The following is an 18,519-nucleotide window of genomic DNA, read 5'->3' as shown; positions in this document are numbered from 1 at the left end:
CCCCTCCAGAGGTTCTGGGGGTGACTGCGTCCCCAGGGAGGCAGGCTTTCTCCTGGCATTATCAGTACGTGCCCTACAGCTGCACAACATTTCCAAGTGGACGCTGACCATCATCGTTCTCTGGCGCTGAAGTTATAATCTAAGTCTGACCGAGGGAAAGGTTTCCAGCAGAGCAATTTAACTCCAAAAGAAAGCTTTCTTTGGAATACAAATAGCCTTTCTGCAGCCCGGGGGTATGGCAGGCCAGCGTGGAAACAGTGCGACAGGAGCGGGCAGCAACAATAGCCTGTCTATCTCAGCTGTCCTACTTGGGAGATGTGCAAACAGCCCCGGTGGCGGCCGGTCCACGAGCCGGCATCCCCCTCCCTGGCCGGGCCCCGTGGGTCAACAGCACCCACGGCTCCCGGGCTGGGGCGAGTGGGGTGCCAGCCGTCCGCAGGAGTCACCGCGGCGGCCTGGCCACCACCACCGGCCCCTTAACAAAAGCCCTGTATGCGCGTGCCCCTTTCCAGGGAGGGCAGAATTTGCACCGCGGCTCTCTGGAAGCCTCCCAGCGCCCAGCCTCCCCGTCCAGAGAGGCTTGGTGCCCGGGGCTGGGACGGAGGGCTGCCAGCGGAAGCGGTACACCGGGGCTCTGTGCTCTGCACAGGCTGCAACACGGCTGAGAGGAGGGAACAGGGACGGATTCAGGAGAGATAAGCACCTCCGGCCTCTCCCACGCGCACGACGGGCACTGCCAGACCACGTCCCATGGCCTGACGGGCTTGTTTCCCTCTGTCAAGGGTCGCCACGGCTAGGAATAACGCAGGCCAGCAGCTCCTGGAGCTACAGACACTGCTGGCAACGCCTCGCTCCCTGCTTCCAGTGCCAGAGGCCTGGCTTTGCCCTAGGGAGGAGGGAGGCAGGGGTGGAACGGTCACACCCCTTCGCTGTGGACACACTCCGGAATTACACTGCTGCGCACACTTCGGGAAAGGGGTGTTCAGCACAGCCAAGGGCTGTGGGCGTTCACCTGCCTGCCCCTTCGCCAGCAGTGCCAAACACGGCCGCGCCAGCTAGGACTAGGGCAGGTTTGGACTGCGTATCAGGAAACCTTTCTTCCCCCAAAGGGTTGTCAAGCACTGGAAGAGGCTGCCCAGGGCAGTGGTGGAGTCACCATCCCTGGAGGGATTTAAAAGCCGTGTGGATGTGGTGCCTGGGGACATGGGTTAGTGGTGGGATTGGCGGTGCTGGGGTAACGGCTGGACTGGATGATCTTAAGGGTCTTTTCCAACCACATCGATTCTGTGATTCTAGGAGGATTCCATGAAACTAGGAGGCAGCGAGGGCGTGAAGCAGGGGGAGGCAGGACAGCCGGTACAGGCTCAGCAGGCGGCTGTGCCCCCGGGCTCTCGGTCGCTGCGGGAGGGCTGAGGGGCTCGAGAAGCAGGGGCACTCCCTCACCTGTACTTGAGGGGGAACATAAGCGCGAGGAGAGCCCGGCAGGCGTCAGTCAGCCTCTGGTAACTGCTGGAGAGAAACAGGATCTTGTGTTCAGTGAGCGCTGCGCAGAAGAGATACAGCACGTTGGTGATGCCTGGGGAGAAAAGGAGAAGAGTGCTCAGAAACAGGGGTCCCCTCTCACACCCCACCAGAGACCGCTAACCCCCACCCGAGCTGGATCCCACTCCCCATCCCCACATTCTGCACAACGGAGGAGTTCAACATCCTCCCAAAGAGCCGGTTCTGGGTCACCCTTCCGAGGGACACTCAGCAGCTCTGTGGAGCTGCCAACTTCCTTTGATCAGAGGCGCGAGGCTAACGCAGCGCACCTCCGGGCTCGCCTTCCTGCCACCCCGGCTGTTTCTCATGAGGGCTGGCCGCACATCTGCGCCTGAGCCGGGGAGAGCTGCCAGTCTCCTGCCCTCCTGGGAGCAGGAGGCAAAGCGGGGCCAGGGAGGGCTCGCGCCGAGGTGGCTGCAGCCGGAAAGGAGCCCTGAACCGACAAGCCAGGCTCAGGAGCGTGTGGGAAGCGACGTGCAGGGAACTCCAGCCCAGGACTCGGCCAGCTGGCTTTGGCACCGGACCCGATGAGAAGGAGGCGTGGGGAGAAGTCTCACCAAGCTGGCGGAAGAGCAGGGCCACGCTGCAGCTGCTGACGGGAAGCGAGTCATTGATGGGTGTCTGGATCACCTGCCTGTCCCCTGCTCCCAGAGAGATCGTCCTCTGCAAGAGAAAACAGACCCGGTCACCGGGCATCCACCCAAGCAAGGGGTGAGCACAAGCGTTGAGGGCGAGCCGGCGAGGCGACAGGGCAGCCAAACCGGGGGCAGCCCGAATCCCCCCGATGCACAGGGCCGGGGTGACTGCGCCCTCCGCACAACCCTCGTACCCAACGGGGCGGCGTGTCCTGCCACGGCACAGCACCGCACGGCTGGGGCACGGCTGCTGCGGGAAGAGGGATGAGCACCCTGCAACAACACACGTCGCGTGCTTGACTGGGGCCACGGGCTAAGGGGAGGAACGAGATCTGCAGAAACGGCCGGCAGTCCCAGCCAGCACGAGCAACCCCTCGATGGCGGGCAGAAGGCAGCAGCAAGCCCCGAGACCCGCACTGCGACACGGGGGCTCTCCAGGACCTCACAACCAGAGGGGAGCAGCTCGGCTGTGCCGTGCCCAGCCAGCACTGCCAGGAGAAGGAGCAGCACCAGCTCCGCAGCCTCCCCCGTCAGACAGGGTGAGCGGGCCCCGATGGCTCCTGGTGTCAGGGCTGGGGACAGACACTGCTCATTCCCAGCGGCACAGGGAAGCCTCCGCGTCCTCACCCTCTCCAGACTGCGGGGGCTGGGGCAGCACCAGATCACTGGCCCTCTTCTCCTCTTTCTACACCTCTCTAGGGAAAACGCTCCTCTGCAATAGCAGGTTTCGCCATGCAACCCACCTCCTCACCCCTGCAGCCGCAAGAGCTCACGCCACCGCAACAGCCCAGAAATCTGTTTCTGTTCTGGCAGAGCAGAACAAACACCCCTGACCTGGTCTTGGAGACCAGGCCACCACGTTTTCACAACCCCCAGGAGAGCACGCTCACGGAGAGGCAAACGGTGCACAGCCAATCTGCCGCGGTGCAGGAATGCAACCCCCTTCCCCAGAGCCCGCGCGCGTTCCCCGCTGCCCATCAGTGCAACACACGCAGACAGGCGCGCACCCGAGGGTGCTCGGACCGAGACGAATGGTGCCTGGGCCTCCACCGCTGCACCACCTGCAGCGTCTGCTGCCCTCAAAAACAGTAAGGGAGAAGGTTGCTAACAAGGAGACAGACCCAATGAAAGAAAAGGTGTGCGTACCGCTGCTTCGTCGTCCGCGTCAAGCTGAGATAGAGACAGACAGAGATAGCACAGTCAGTTAGAAACACACACAGACAGCAAGGCTACGGGGAAGACAAATGCAGGCAGAGGCCAACAACAAGCAGGGACCAACACTTTGGAGAGGAGATGCACACACACACACACAAAGCAAAAGCAATAGCTACTACACTGGAAAAGAGCGTTCGGACTCAGCGGGAGAACAGGTAAAGCACAGGAAGGGAAGTGCCACCAACAGACTGTCCTCCCTGGAGCACACTGCTTGTTCCCACAGCACAGAGCGATCCTGCAAGAACTGGGAGGTGACAAGTAACTGTGCCAAAAAGCGCTGTTCAGCGAGCCACAGCGCCTCGAGGAGCCGCCCTGGTCCCAACAGCCTCTGCTCTCCCGTAGTGCCGCTTACACGTCCCACCGGGGAGGAACCAGATGGAGTCGGACAGATCCGGGCAGATCCCGCAGGAATGCTACTGCTCTCGCCTCCAGCCAGAGCGAGCCCGGGACGCCTGGCAGAGGCAGAGCCGCGGGTGCCGGCAGCACCCTGCCCGTGTCCCTGCAGGGCTCGGGTACGACTGGCATCCCCCCCTCTCCCGCAGCACCAGCACCGCTGCTGAGCCCTCCCAGGACCCGCGCGGCTCTGGATGATTAGAGGAAGCACCAAAGCTACGGTGGGCCATGCCGGCAGCCCAAGGGGCACCGCTCCTGCCCAGCACAAAGCACCCGCCCAAGAAGCCTGCACAGACACCCCGGTTCAAGACAGCAGCCTCCCCTCGGGGTCACGGGCCACAGCAGTGGAAGAAACCCCTGTCTCTAGGCACCAGGGACCTGCCGCGCTGCCCCAGCCCTGCAAAGGCTCCTCTGCTTGGGTGCGGCCGGGGTGCGAGAGAATCAGGTGGCATCTTTTGCTGGGGGAAGCGGAGCTCAGCTGAAAGCGAAGCCAGTGCAAGAGACGAGTGCACGTCCATGGTCACGTTCCCGGCGTCAGCATGGCAGAAGAGCTCCAGGGCGTTACGCTGCTGTCTCCAAACGCCTCCTGCCAGAGGGTCCAGCTGGGCTCCCTCCACTTCTGCCATCTCCAAGTCAGCTTCAATTAGCCCTTCCTTACCCATCTGCTGCTCACAAGAGCAAGACTGAGCCCAGCTGGCCCTCCTCGAGCAGGAGGAGGAGTGCAGGAGGAACACATGGCTCAGAGGGAAAAACAGGAGGGTTATCTCCGATGGCCTCGGTTCTGGGCACAAGCGAGGCTGCTGCTCCTCAAGCCCATCAGAGATGCTGGCCACGCACAGGCACACGCCAGCGGTTTGAGGAGAGCTCCAAGCTGGCAAACATTAGCCGTGCTTGGCCCGTCTCCCTAGAGCTGACTCGTGCCCGCTCTCACAGATGGCCCGTGACCGCTTGGCTCTGGAGCAGCTCTCCAGGCAATCAGACAGGCCTGAGCGGAGGAGCAAGACCTCCCTGATGCAGGAATGACCAGAGACCATGGCAATTGTTTGCACAGATCCATCGGGGACTACGTAAGCCAGCGGGTGGTCGAGCCACCCAGTACTCCCTCCTGGAGGGAGCAAGGAGCCAGACCGAGCCGCCTAGTCATGGCAAGCTGTAGCTAAGCAAAGCAGCAAGATCTTCTCAGCTGATTGAGGAGCTGAGCGGCTCCAAATCACGAGGTTTGTTGTTTCTACTCTCAAGCGCTTGGGGAGGCGCTGCCCACACTAGCTGAGCACGTGCCAGTAGCAGCGCACCGCAGCAGCTCCTCGGTTGCCAGCGCAGTGAGCCAGACTCTGCCCACGAGTCACATCAGCCTTGCTCGGCTCACCCAGCCAGCAAAACCTGAGACAGCTGAGCGAAACGTCCCTGCTGCTGTCAGAGCTGCTGAGGAGGCAGAAGCACGGAGGGGGAAGAGGGGGAAGGGGCAGGTTACCCACCTGAGCTCCCCCGGTGATGGGGATGGTACACGTCAGGAGGTTCCCAATGACGTTCTCCAGGGACACACTCAGTCCGTCCACGTAGATGGTATAGATCAACCCCAGGCTGTTCTGGAGAGGAAAGCACAGCACAGCTGAGCACCAGGGTGGGAAGCGGACGCGTACAGGTGCAGCTCCGGTTCGGAGCGCCATCGCACAGAGGGGCTCCCGGTGCTTGTCATCAGACAGACAGACCTCATGACAGTCACCTTGTGGGTGCAGTGCTCGAGGTCTTCCCCCTCAGACCTCTCACAGCGAGTCCTCATCAGCAGGGACCCGATGTTTAGTGTGCGCTCGGTTTTGCTCACCCCAGCACCAAGCTGCCCCAGAGGCGTCCCCCGGGCTGGAGCCCAGCGGGAGCAGCACCAGGGGTTCCAAAGCTCTGCGGGCAGAGGTGACTGAAAACAGCTGGACTTCTCCAGCCCCCCCTAAGCACTCCCAGTCCCTGCAGCTTTGCATCAAGTCTCGCAAAAACCCCAAGCGAGGGATGGGAAGGAGACCCCCTTCCCCACCGAGGGCTGCCCGAGACCCGCTCTCCCTGACGTGTGCTCGCTGGGCGCGTTTGGGAAGCGACACCAGCTCCGCACAGACGGAGTCAGGGGGCACAAGCACGGGGCAGCGTTCAACACAAGCTGCAATACACAGATGAATAAGGAATCTGAGGAATTTGTCTTCAAGGCATGCTCTCGGTGGATTTTTTTTACTCAAACCATCTCCCCATGGCAGTGAGGAAAAGAGAGAACACAAATATTGGAGCTCTGGAGAGAACCAGCCAGGCAGGCTGCTGCCCATGGGAATAACTGAGTGAAAAGCAGGCTCACGCTCCTGCACGTCCCTGAACACGCACTGCTCTGCTGGACGCTCCATGGAGGAAGCAGGAGGAGATCTGCGAGAAGGCACAGCCTCGCCGGGTGCCGGAAGGGAGATCCAGGGCAACCTGTCCCTCTTCCCGAAGGCTGGACACCGGCCCGGCTTCAGGGGGCACGGCAGCTACGGTGGTGGCGGCTCCCGGCATAACGCGTGTATGGCCTGACCTCACCCTGAGCAGAGGCAGACCCTCGGACCAGCATCACGCCGACCGAGAGGTCCAGGTCTTGGGCTGCACGGAGATGAGAAGGGCAGAGTTTCCACCCATCGCCCTTCTCCTGGCAGGGCCGGGGAGCAGCGTCAGGAGAGGCAAACACGGCTCAACGGGCAAACACGCCATGTCAGCGCGGTCCCCAGGGCAGGAAACGCCGGTCTCCTGGAACCAGTTAGCTGACCCACTTTCCCCCAGAGTCATCCCCAAGCATGACCGGCTTTTGCCCGGCCGGAGAGCAGCAGCCACTGCAGCCCTGCTGAGCCCGCTCTGCTCTCCCAGGCCTGAGAAAAGGAACAGCTCCTGCGTTTTAGAGAATTCCAGCTCCACGGGAGGCCAGGCGTGGCGAGCCCCATCCCAGATGTGAGGATGGCCATACGATGCAACTGCTTGCGACAAGGGAAACGGAGGGATGATGCGGGCTCACTGCTGTTCCTACGCTCCCTTCCATCTCGGTCTCGCTGCTCCCGCTCGCTGGAAAGGAGCTGCTGTTTTACCACCACCTATAGCCAAGACAGGCTTGACCTCAGGTCAGACAACTTTCCCAACAAAATACCCAAGAATACGGACTTTTTTACTGTGAGGGTGCCTGAACACTGGCACAGGTTTCCCAGAGAAGTTGTACAGTCTCCATCCTTGGAGATAATTCAAAACCCAACTGGACGATATCCTGGAGAACCTGCTCCAGCTGACACTGCTCGAGCAGGGGCTCGACCAGAGACCACCAGAACTTCAGTTCCCTGGTTTGGGGCTGGGAGTCCATGACGCCCAAAGTTTCTGCTGTTTGAAGCAGCTCCAGCCCAAAGAACAGAGTGATTTTATTCCCCCACCATCAGTTATTAATGCCTTGAGCACGCTGTGGCTGAACGCCCCGAGGGAACACCATGTGCTCCCATTCAGAGAGGGCTGTGAACAAGAGGTTTGAGAACAGGGCACCACCCAGCAGTGGGAGGGGGAGAAGGAAGGACGCAGCCTGGCCCGATGAAGAACACTGCCCTCCTCCAAGCCCAGCACCTGGGCGAGCTAGCCAAGAGCCCACCCTGAATGCCGGGTGGATTCCTCCTTCGGAGCAGGGGAGCAGCCAGGCAGCCAGCCTGCTCCATCCGGAGGAGGCTGCCCACACCCCACCGGCCGCAGCCGCAGACCTGCGGGCACAATACACACGGAGGCAGTTTGCAAACACGCCAACTTGCAGCCCGTGCCCTCCCAAACCTTCTACAGCCACATAATGCAGCACATTTTAAAAAAATAAAGATGGCAAAGATAAATGCTCCCACAGGAACAGGCTGTTCTTCACGGTTTTTCTATTAACAAAAGTGGGTCAAGGCCACCAGCTGCCCGGTGCAGCCGAGTCCTTGGTTTGCCGTTCTGCAGCCAGCCGTTCGGGTTCAGCGTGCAGCCGCTGACCCAGCCCGCGGAGCTGGAGCGGGATGTGAGGAGGGTCCCACGGGGTGCTGTGCCAGGGTGCTCCTACAGCTCCCGTTCCTGGCAGTGCCTGCGTGGCTCCTGGTTGCTCCCAGAGCCAGAAAGTCTGTACTGATGTTGCTCCCCCCTCCCCCCCGAGCAGGGGCCCTGCTCCCCCAGCCCAGGCATGGGGCATTTCAGACTTACCCTGAACACCTCCGCGTGGTCCAGCCGCGACACCAGCACCAAGCTTTTGGGAGCAAAGAGCTGCGCAGGTTGAACGGGAGATGATGGCTCCTCTTCCTCCTCCTCGCCATTCCTGGAGTGGCTCTGAGGCTACGGAGACACACACCGCCAAGCCCCAGGGTCAGAAAAAGGGTGCTCTTCCCTCTCCCTGGCCTCTGACACCAGGACCTGGATTCCTCCGACAAGAGGAAAGCAGGAACCACTGGCCAAAGCCGAAGGCAGCCAGATGCTTCCCCACCAGCGCTGCCGACCACCCTTCCCAACCTGCCTCCGCAGACACGCTGCTGGCAGCCCGCAGTACCTGTGCGCTCTCGACAGCCTCCCAGAAGGTGAAGCAGGCGCAGTAATGCCGCTCCGAGTTGATGTCGGTCAGCACAGCCACGAAGAAGGTGGGGGGGTTCCTCTCCGTGAAGAGCTGCCAGCCGCTGGGCTGGCAGAACTGCAAGCGATGGCAGGGGACAGCGGTCAGGGGGGCTGGCCTGCCCGCGCTGCTGCCCCTCGCTCCCCTGCATCACTTCGGCGGCAGGAGCCTGGAGCTGCGGTGGGCTGGACGATGCGAAAGCAAACCACCAGGTACCGACACCGCCGGGAGCAGGGAGCTTGGTGTGGCAGCGTGGCACTTAGGGAGAACACCAGGAAACACGGCTGTGCCGCCCGCCCGGGCACAGGCTGCAGCCGCCACACTCCGGGGAGGGGGGAGCAGGGGCCAGAGCCTCCCGTCCCCTCTGCAGGGGGAGACCTGGGCAGGCGCCTTCCCCTCCTCCCCGCAGGGACAGCAGGAGCCGCTCGGGGAAACCCAAGCTGGGAGGAAGGGCGACGGGATGTCCTGGCCGAGCCGGGCACCCTCCGCCACCCCACACCCTACACCCGCCTTGAGCCGCAGGCACTCCCCGGCACAGGGGCTGCCGGCAGCCGGCACCGAGCCCGCCAGCGTTGCCCGGCCCTGCCAGGTCCCTGCAGCCCCCCCAAGGTGCGGGGCGGCTGCACGTGGGCACCGCACCGGCTCCGGGAAGGAAAGGCGAGCTGCACGCTGCCGGGGCCGGGCGAGCTCCCCGCAGGGCCGGGCTGGCTCGGGGCACGGGGTCTGTCCGGGGAGGTGGCACTCCTCCCTCCCTGGGGGGGCAGCTGGGAAAGCTGGGAAACACCCGGCCCAGGCTGCACCAACGCCGCGCTTCAGGCAGCTCAAACAGTTTTACTGGTTTCTGGGGACTTTCCAAACACCCTCCCCGGGCCGGTGGGTAATTCCAGCCAGTGGCCCCAGAATTTCCCCTGGGTTTTGAAGTCTCAAGGGATTTTTCTTTATTTCCTCAGCTTCTGCATTTGGAGCTGTGGAAAATTCCGGGCACTTTTGGGACTTCACTGACAGCGGGACAGCTCGGCTCCTCCTGGGGCCGCAGCCTGACGCGCTCTGAGGACAAGGCGACTTGAGCAAAACCGAGGATGAGAATAAGGCGGCAACGAGGCCAGACTGGCAGGAAGGACTGACGCGCTGCAAGCTGCAGAAATCGCTGCTCCTGCCCAAACCCTTGCGAACTGAAGCTGTTTTCAACCTGGGCAGCAGCTGCAGTACAAGCGCTCGGCCTTTTTCAGCTGCCCAGGTACGGCAGCGGGAAGGAGACGAGGCGAAAGCACTGGCGCAGCTGCTTCCCAGGCCCTGCCACGTCCGTCCCTGCACACCTGCGTCCCAGGGCCTCTCCCTCCTGGGGCCGTTTCCAAACCGGGCTGCCTCCTGCCCGGCTCCCCTATCAGCGCGCGGGAGGAAGGAATGGCTCAGCTGCTATCAGGGTAAGTACACAGCGTCACTATCCCAACAAGAGATTTCCTCTCCTCGCTGGGCTCCACGACAAACCCGTAGCTCACCGCTCTGTGCAAACACTGCAGAGATGACGAGACCAAAGCACACGAAGCCGCTACCCTCCCGCAGTTTGCTGCTGGGTCCCACCCAGCACTTCCCAACTGCCGCATCCCCGTGCAAAGGGATGCACCCCACGCCCGCAGCACCAAACTGTCCCCGCGGAGACAGGTACGTACAAGACGGATGTCGGGGGTCAAGCGTGCTCATCCAGAGGCCTGAGAAATAGAAGTCCAGACCCCCTGGACCGCTCCTTCAGCAGGGAACCCCAGGAGGACATCGACATCACCACACCGAGCAGGCTCCGACACCTTCTGCCCCGACGCGCGAGCTCAGCGCAGGCTGCCGGAGCCCTCGGTCCCACCGCGGGAGGTGCGGGAGGCTCCTGACACCCACCTGGGCCCCAGGCACCAAGCCGCTCTGCGACTCTTCCCAAGCCGCGGGATAAGATGTCAACTTCTTAAAAAAAGCACCTGCTGAGAGCACGGGTCACGTCAAACCACAGCAGGTGACACCCTGGGTCGGGGCATGCCGCTGGGGTACGCAGATACACCCCGGCTATGCCCTGGGGTCGCTCACGGCCCGGTTTGATCACACTCAATGCTCCTCAGCCAATTTATCCTGCAAAAACCAACATGAAGCAGCCACGCGTTCGTAAAGCACCAGGCACACGGACGTCCGACCTCCACAACCATTTCACGCCTCATTTCAAGCCAGATCCTCTACACTCATCCTCCATCAAAGAGGGCGTAGGTTGGCTGGGGATTACAAGTGTCCTCCAGAAGCAGGCCGACCGTGACCAGTGGCGGTACCGTGGCTCCCTGCAGCACGGAAGGTGCCACAGGCAAAGACAGACAAAACTACGGCCCCTCACCAGAACTAAGGTCCCCGTGGATCTGTGTCTGCAAGAGGTGAGCTCTTCACCCATACCTTGCCCGAACTCGGATCCGCGTTGGGAAGATGCTCACCCACCGCTCGGGCAGAACCAGCGCTCCCGGTGCTCTGTCCTCGGGTGCGGAACAACCCCCACGTGCAGGGCAGGGGTCCCCCCCGCGCGGGACCTGCTGGGAGCCCACGGAGAACAGGAGCAAGCTGCAGCCAGCCAGAAGAGAGGAAAGTCTCAAATCTTACGTGAGGGGGCACTGATGGAAGCAACGGGCCTGGAGGAGGTACTGCAGCCCCCCTACAGACCAGCGCTGGTGAATGCCCCGGCCGGGCTGCACCTGAGCCTCTCCGAAGCCCTTCCATTAGTGAGAAAGATCCCGCAGGCAGGCAGAGCTGCGTGCCGGGCTCTGCAGACGCTGCCCAGAGCAGTTTTACCAGCAAAGCCAACCTCCATGACAACGTGGTGCGTGTGTGTCTGCCTGGCAAGCCTCGCTCTCCACTGCATTGCACGGCTCAGCGCTGCTTGACCACCTCTTCTTCTTCCACCGGTTACATCACAGGCCTTTCCCAAGTTCGCAAGGATCGATTTTGCAAGGATCTAGCCTACGATGTCCCAAGGCATCTTCCTCATCATTTATTTCCACCCCGGAAAGCTTGAGGGAGAGCAAGGCAACCCCACAGCAGAGCCGGCTGCCAGGCAGGAGGGACCACGCGTGGAGCCACCGCTCACCAGCGTCCCACTGGGTAAGGAGCTGCCCCGCTCACCAGCGTCCCACTGGGTAAGGAGCTGCCCGCTCCTCTCCTGACCAAACCCACGGCCAAGCGTGGCGGCAGCTCTCCCCTCTCCCAGCGTTGCTGGAACAGCCGCTGGCTGCGCGGGCTTGGCTGTCGGCTGCCAACCTCGGGTCAGGATGGGAGCAGAGGAGGAGGCTCCGCTCGGCTACCGTCACCCTACGAACACAAAGCAACAGAGGAAGCTTTGCTGCGAGCAGCAGAGCGCCGTGCCGTCCCCTGGAAGTGGAGACCCCTGCCCCAGGCCCGCGGACCCTGCCCCGCCAAATGCCCCGGCCAGCGCCAGGACGCAGCGTTCTCCGACAGACGCCTCTGCCCAGGCGCTCCCGGCAGCGGGAACAAACCTCGTACAGACCTGTGCCCACCCCCACCGGACACGGAGACTGAAGCTGCAAACACGCAGCGGGCAATGACCTGCTGGTTGGAAAACAAAAGGATTCCACTGTTTTCTCTCAGAGCAGCAGAAACCCTAACGCTCTCCAGTGCCAGGAGGGAACGCTGGCATATGCTGGCTTGGGTCCCGGCATGTGCCGGCAGAGGTGAAACACGTCTGGAGGCTTGGACATGCCCGGTAGGCACGACGACACGTCTACGACATGGAACAGCCATCCACAAGCGGCCTTAAGACACGGGAAGCGCCACGCTGCGTTAAGCAGCCCTGTGGGACTGTGCTACAGCGGGACGTGAGGACCGGCGCTGCGGGCGGCATCGGAAAGGGAGAGGAGGAACCGCACTGAGCCTCGCCGGAGCAGAATTAACAGCGGGCGTAGCACACCACAGCACGCACAGCCACGGGAATCTCCGCTCCTGTAACGCCCACCTCGCTCGGTACCACTGCCGGCACTGCAACCAGTAACCCCGGCAGCAGGAGCTGTTAGTCGCAGCCCGAAGCGGGGGTCCCTGCGTGGTCTCACCTGCGGTAAAGCCCCGGTTGTCCCCAGGGCCCGGGGATCCTGCGCCCCGGTCTGCACCGGGCACAGCCAGCGCAACCCACCGAGCGCTGCCAGCGGGGCCGGCTCTGGCCTGGGAGGGGAGGATGCTGCCGCAGAGGAGACATGTTCACATCCTGTGTCTCTCTCCAGAGGAACTTCCATCCATTCAGAGATTATTTTTCTCTGGAAACGCTGTCAGACAGCATACAAGGGCAGAAGCTACAAATCCCTGCTCCCTGTACACACCAGGAAACCTTCTCCCCCAAAAAGCTGCTAAAAAGGAACACAGCGGTGACTGCAATGTAACGTACAGCCCAACCCCCCGGGTGGGCTCCATCTGATTTTCGGAAGCTGCCCTAGTTTCAGCCCCCGTGCTGTTCACCCAGGACGCCTCCTGACAGCTTGTGGGAAGCCTCAGAGCCACCCCCGGCTCAACGGGACGGGGCTCCAATTGTTTGAATTCCAGGGATTTTTTGGCCGGACAGTTTGACCCTTGGGGGAAAAAAAGCAGCTTTCCTCTTTCTTGGGACAGTTCCCAAGTCCCCTACAGACAACCAGGAAACACTAACCAGAAAATTAATATATACTCTTGCCTCAGACAAAATAGCACATAAAAGTCCAAAATGGCACTGGAGTTACAGCCAGCAGGCGATAGAAGACGAGCCGGCCACCGCCGCTGATCCCGGTGACTGGCCACGCTTGCCAGCAGGCACACGGCACGACTCGACGGCTGCACCGGTGACTGCCGAAGCCAAGTGCCCGGAACAGGGCAGAGGGACGAGGACAGGGACCAGAGACGTGTCCAGCTCTGACGCCCTCCGCTCCACAAGCTGGTTGCTCCCGGCCGGGTACGGGGAGCACGCCGGCAGCTCTCCTTTGCAAGTGCCAGCAGAGACCATGGTTTTTGGTGAAGCGTGATACGAGAGTTTTGGAGAGCACACAACACGGGGTGTCCTGGTTGGCCTCCAACAGCCACAGCTCACGTGGAATTTCTCCGGCACCAGCACACACGAAGAGGGAGATGGCCACCGGCTCTGGACGAGGCCACGAAACGTGGGAGGGCAGCCAAGAGCACAACTGAGTCCGGGCAGGCGAGCAGGGGTGGTCACAGATCCACCGCTCAGAAAACGAGCGTTAAATAGAGCAGGGAACTCAGCCAGGACTTACCCGGGACTCCCCCGACCAAAACAAGCCCCCTCGTCAGAGACACACGAACACCCTTCGGCCAGTCCTGCCGGCAGGACACTCGGGCCGGGCTCGTCCGAACAGGGAGGTGCAAACCCTCTGTGCGCACCGACGGAGGCAGAAAGGGCTGGGCGCTGCCGGCTGCTCTGCTCAGGAGAGGACGGGGGCTCTCGGCTGGCCGCCGTCCCCGCACCGACCATCACGCACCGGCCTCGCAGGCGCCGACACCTCCCAGCACGGCAAAGGGGCTCGCGAGCCCCCGAGGAGCGGGGTCCGGATAGTCCCAGCGCCAGGACGCTGCGAGGTGCGGAAAGAACCTCTGAAGCCTCCTCTGTCCCCGCGTTCTGTGCTCCGCCGTACTTCAGCTGGGAAAGGGAAGAACTGCAGGGAAGGGGGAGAGCAGCCGAGAAGGGGGCGAAGAGGGGGCTCGGCGTAGGGGTGAACAGGGGGCTCAGCGCAGGGGCTCAGAGGGGTCTGGACAGCCGGCGGCCCAACCCAGTGGCTTTCGCTGGCAGCGGAGCACCAGCTCCTCTCCTTCAGAGCTCCTCAGCTCAGCACCAGTGCAGCAGGGCAGGGTTTGAGGAGAACTTCTCAAATTTAGCCACCAAGGAGAATCTATTGTTCTAGCTGAGGAGAACAAACTATTATCCTTGATTAGTTAAAAGCCGGTTTCTGAAGAACCCAGGCAGTGCCAAATTAGAGCGGGTGTGTCACTTCCTGGGTACGACCCAGCAATGCTCACAACCTCAAAGCGCTCACAGCAGCAGGCGAATGTGTCCGGAGGCTGGGGAAAGGATCCAGGGCTCCGCAACCCTCCTCGCCACGGATGAGAACAGAGCACACCCAGGCCTGCCGGAGGGCGAGCTGCTGCCGATACCGCCGGCCCGAGCAGGGGAGCAGTTTGTGACGGGGCCATTTATACCACCGCTGCATCCGTGCAGCTCCTCCCGGAAGCGTTCCAGCATCCCCAGCAGCAGGCCCCGGAGGGGGAGCACGGAGCCAGCCGCAGGCAGGGCACGCAGCAGCGACCGCCCCTCAACAGCTCTGCCGCGGCCCGGCCGGGAGCCAGCACACCAGAGCCCGCGGTTGTCTGCAGCTGGAGCCGCGTCGGGGGGCAGGTGGGAACCCCTCTCTCGGGGGCTCCCCAGGTCAGACCCCGCAGCGCCCAGCGCGATGCGTGCAAGCAGTGCCGCGGTGTCGCCTGCCCCGCACGCCCGTCACGCTTCCTGGGGTCCCGGTCCCGAGGGACAGCACACTCACCAGCTCAATGCCTTGGGGAAAGGGGTTGTCCTCCCAGTCCTTCTCCGGGAAACGCTGGAGTATCTGTCCCTGTCCATCCCCACTCCCTGCAGAGACAAGAGGGGGATTAGAGGGCAGGCTGCAGGCACCCAGCCGGCATTTCAGCCTCCAGTAACTGGAGGCAACACCGGGAGGCTCCGGCACTGCGTCAGCCCTCCATGGACACGGGCAGCACGGAGGAGACCCCGGCCCCTTCCAGCGCCGCCCCCGCCGCAGGGAGAAGTGGGGATTTTTATTGGGCCGTTGAGCAAACAGCTCACAAACTCCTTATCTGAAGGTGCGTGACAGGCAAAGCAGAACTGCGGCAGATCTCTGGTCCAGTTTAAGTTAAAGTTTCCTTCCTTATGTCACTTACACAAGATCATGCACACAGATTTTGAGCTGTATTTCACTGCTCATTATCTACAACCTGGCACTTGACATTTTCCCCAAACCATGGCATCATCCTGCTCAGTTTTACTTTCAGGTTCCCCCGGAGCTGCCGTTTCCCCGTGGCTTTATGGCACCCGGGGCCTGCAGCGCTGTCGGGGGGAGCGCTCCCCCCCACGCCAGCCCAGAGGAAAACACCCGCTCTTCACCCAGATCGTGCCCTGGTCTAAGCTGGCCACGCAAGCGCGGAAACCGGCACACCAGGGAGCGGGACGGCTCTCCTGGCGGCAGCCGGCTCTTGGGACAGCCTGGAGCAACAGCTAAACCGCCGTGGGACCTCAGGTGGCTGCTGCTTCGTTCACAGAGCGGCGAGGCCGGGGAAGCGCCTCTGGCCACGTCCTCGCGGCGACGAAGCTGCTCAGGGTAAAACCCTGCTCCAGTGATCACGCTGGAGCCTGGGATGGGAAATCCTGAGAAGGGTTTTGCTTGCAGAGCTGCCGAGGGATTACCGCATCCACTGCATCGTTCTGGGGGACGGCCGCCCCTCTCGTCCCTTACAGGAACGCCTGCTGCCGTTGGCAGCACAAGCCCTCCGGCCTCCCTCCGGCACAGCCGGATTTTGGCCCCGGGACTGCTGACAGGGCCAGGTAGCAGGAGGCGTGCACCACCGAAGGGCTATTTTCGGCACCTAGACCTGTTTCCACCGCTCCACCTCCCACCAGCCAGCCACAGCTGAATTTAGCAGAACAAGGCATCAGAAAAAATGCCACATATAGTCTGAGGACCAAAATGGAAAGGTCAGTGCCAAGCTGTGAAGAAAATAGCGTCGAGCGTCAGGTTGACTAAATCCACCCCCCCGTGCTCAGACACCGCTTTCCGCCCCCCTGTCCGGGTCCACGGCGCTGCTGACGGCACCCAGCGCTGCGAGGTGCTCACGGCCAAACACGTTGAGTAAGACCTGCCTTCTGCGAGCACAAACGGCCCGACTCAAACTTCATAGACAGGAAAATCCCTTTTAGACACAAGGGCCAGAATTACAGCTCTGCGGCGGCCTGCCCTCGGCGAGCTCTCTCGGACCCGTGCCCTCCACCACGGCTTGCTCCAGCAGCCTCGCCGCGACCGCACGCGTCTTCACTCGCACTCTTGGTCACAAGGGAAACAGACATGGGATCATCCTCAACACGAACGTAAAAATCGCTCCAGGAGTTGTTTAGAGCAACGGGAAACTCGACCCCCTGGGTTTTCTCAGTGCTGCCACGTTATTTAGCGATCTCTGGGCTACATACAACCTGATTTTAGCGACCGGTATCAACACGCAGCCCGACTTACAAATTCTGGCCAGCCAAGCCACCCAGCGCTTTCCTCAGCCACTCCTCAGGCGGCCTGATCCCTGCCATCCTACTTCCCACCATTCACCAGACGCAGCAGCGTTCGAGCCGCTCGATGGCCGTATCGGGCTGTCCGATCAGCGCGTCCCTTCCTGCGGAGGGGAGCCGGACCAGCCCCGTCGATTCTTCTGCGGTCCCCAGCCGAGATGCCTGGGAAAGCACGTGTGCCCGCGATTCACGCAGCTGCTTCGCTTCGCGTCTTCCTTCCTGCCCCCTCCTGCCGCCGCGCTGCGGAAAGGCCGGCACGACTTAAGGTGACACCTGGTCACCGTTCCTGGGGCAGCCTGTCATGGCCTAAATTAGCGTTAAGCTGTATTTGGAAGTTTATGAGATGTTATCGTAATACAGGAAATTCTAAATAAGCAAAAAGTTAAACACTCAGCTGACACAACACAACCAGATGACCTTAACTCTCGGGCGGGCAAGCGGCGGTGAGCGCTGGCACGCCGGGGACGCTCTCCGGGAACGGCCGGTTCTCAGTCCGGCGGGGTCACGGCCAAGCGCGAGACTCCCCATCGCTTCCCTGACTCCCGGTGTCTCTTATATGACATGCCAAGAGGAGCTCGGCCTCAACACCGTGCGGAAAGACCAAGCCAGGACTCCGTCTCCTGGGTCCCGCGGCTGCATTTCCAAAGCGTTTCCAGTCTTGGCAGAGAGGTGTCCGCCTGCCCCGGCAAACTCTCACGGCAACCGCCTGCGGCTGGCGGGAACACGGCTACAGAGCTGTGTTGATGTGCAGAACCCCACAGCAGCCAACGCAAAGGCCTCGCAGCCCCGGCCGCCTGGCGCAGGCGAAGCCGGTCTGTGCCCCAGCGACCGGGCTGCTGCTCCGGGGAAGCCGCAGGGTCTGGGCAGCGAGGAACCCAACCGTGCGGCAGCTTCTCCAGCCGCTGCGGGAGCTGGACCTTCTCTGTGAGCCTGCCACAATGACAGAGTGCAGAGAGTCACAGGACAAGTGAATTTTCACGTTCTTTAGGCAAAGGATCTCGTTTGGAACACGTCCTTTTCCAGCACTCACACTTGAAGCCCTCTGCTCTCAGCAGTGAAGGTTCCTGAACGCACGGGAGGGTGTTTCACCGAGCGACACGGTACCGCCTGAACGGTCAGGCTCAAGAAATCAGCCCAGCTGCAGGCTCAGACACGACTCCCACACCTGCACCTCAAAAATTTGGTGTGACACAACACAGGGGAACGCGAAGCTCACAAGTCCTCAACAGATGAGCAAGAGGTGCGTCAGCCTTCCTTCAGCCCTGGCTGCCGGCACGGGGGCTGGGGGGGCTCTACTGGGAGAACGGTTCAAACACGGAAACGTTCTGGCAGCTCATCCCAGGTGGAGGGAGGCGGACCTCAACTCCAGCGTTGTTCTCAAGTGTCGTTAGCAGAGGCCACCAAGAGCTGCTCGGTACCTCAAAGCAGAAATGATTTTAAAAGTTTAGCTGTTTTGAAGCGTCATAAAATACTTTATGCTACAAAGCACTGACCATAGTCACTGAGGTGGCCTCCTGCAAACCCGCATTAACCCACAAGGCCATGAAACTCAACCTGCAAGGGGACCTGAGGCTTCTGCCAAGAGTGCTTACTGCTAGGATCCGCGGTAGCGGTGCAACGTACCCAAACCACGCCTGCCAGCCTGCTCCATCAGATGCACATCGGGCGCCAGCCCTGGACTGCGGAGCAGGTCGTTAATGGTGCTCTTGGAACGAGCAACGAGCCACGTAACCCTCGCAGGGCTGCGAGCGGTATCAAACAGCAGTTGGGCAATTACCCCGCAAGAAGTAGGAGCTATTGCA

The 18,519-nt window shown here is 61.8% G+C and overlaps 1 protein-coding gene across 8 annotated transcripts in view; it reads right to left on the bottom strand.

Annotated features, from left to right (window-relative positions):
• The window catches only part of SBF1 (SET binding factor 1), an 82,338-nt gene that overhangs the window by 25,683 nt on the left and 38,136 nt on the right, over positions 1-18,519 (bottom strand). For all 8 annotated transcript variants that reach the window (XM_075745886.1, XM_075746044.1, XM_075746126.1 and 5 more), the window contains exons 2-7: positions 14,934-15,019; positions 8,329-8,466; positions 7,989-8,117; positions 5,261-5,371; positions 2,100-2,205; positions 1,444-1,576 (exon numbers count right to left, since the gene is read on the bottom strand). In XM_075745886.1, the coding sequence (XP_075602001.1) occupies positions 1,444-1,576; positions 2,100-2,205; positions 5,261-5,371; positions 7,989-8,117; positions 8,329-8,466; positions 14,934-15,019 (703 nt within the window). The remainder of the gene's footprint in view (positions 1-1,443; positions 1,577-2,099; positions 2,206-5,260; positions 5,372-7,988; positions 8,118-8,328; positions 8,467-14,933; positions 15,020-18,519) is intronic.

This window comes from Balearica regulorum, chromosome 1 (assembly GCF_011004875.1).
Source record: "Balearica regulorum gibbericeps isolate bBalReg1 chromosome 1, bBalReg1.pri, whole genome shotgun sequence".
NCBI lineage: Eukaryota > Metazoa > Chordata > Aves > Gruiformes > Gruidae > Balearica > Balearica regulorum.
The sequence above is the reverse complement of the archived record's forward strand: the minus strand, read 5'-3'. Positions and strand labels throughout refer to the sequence as shown.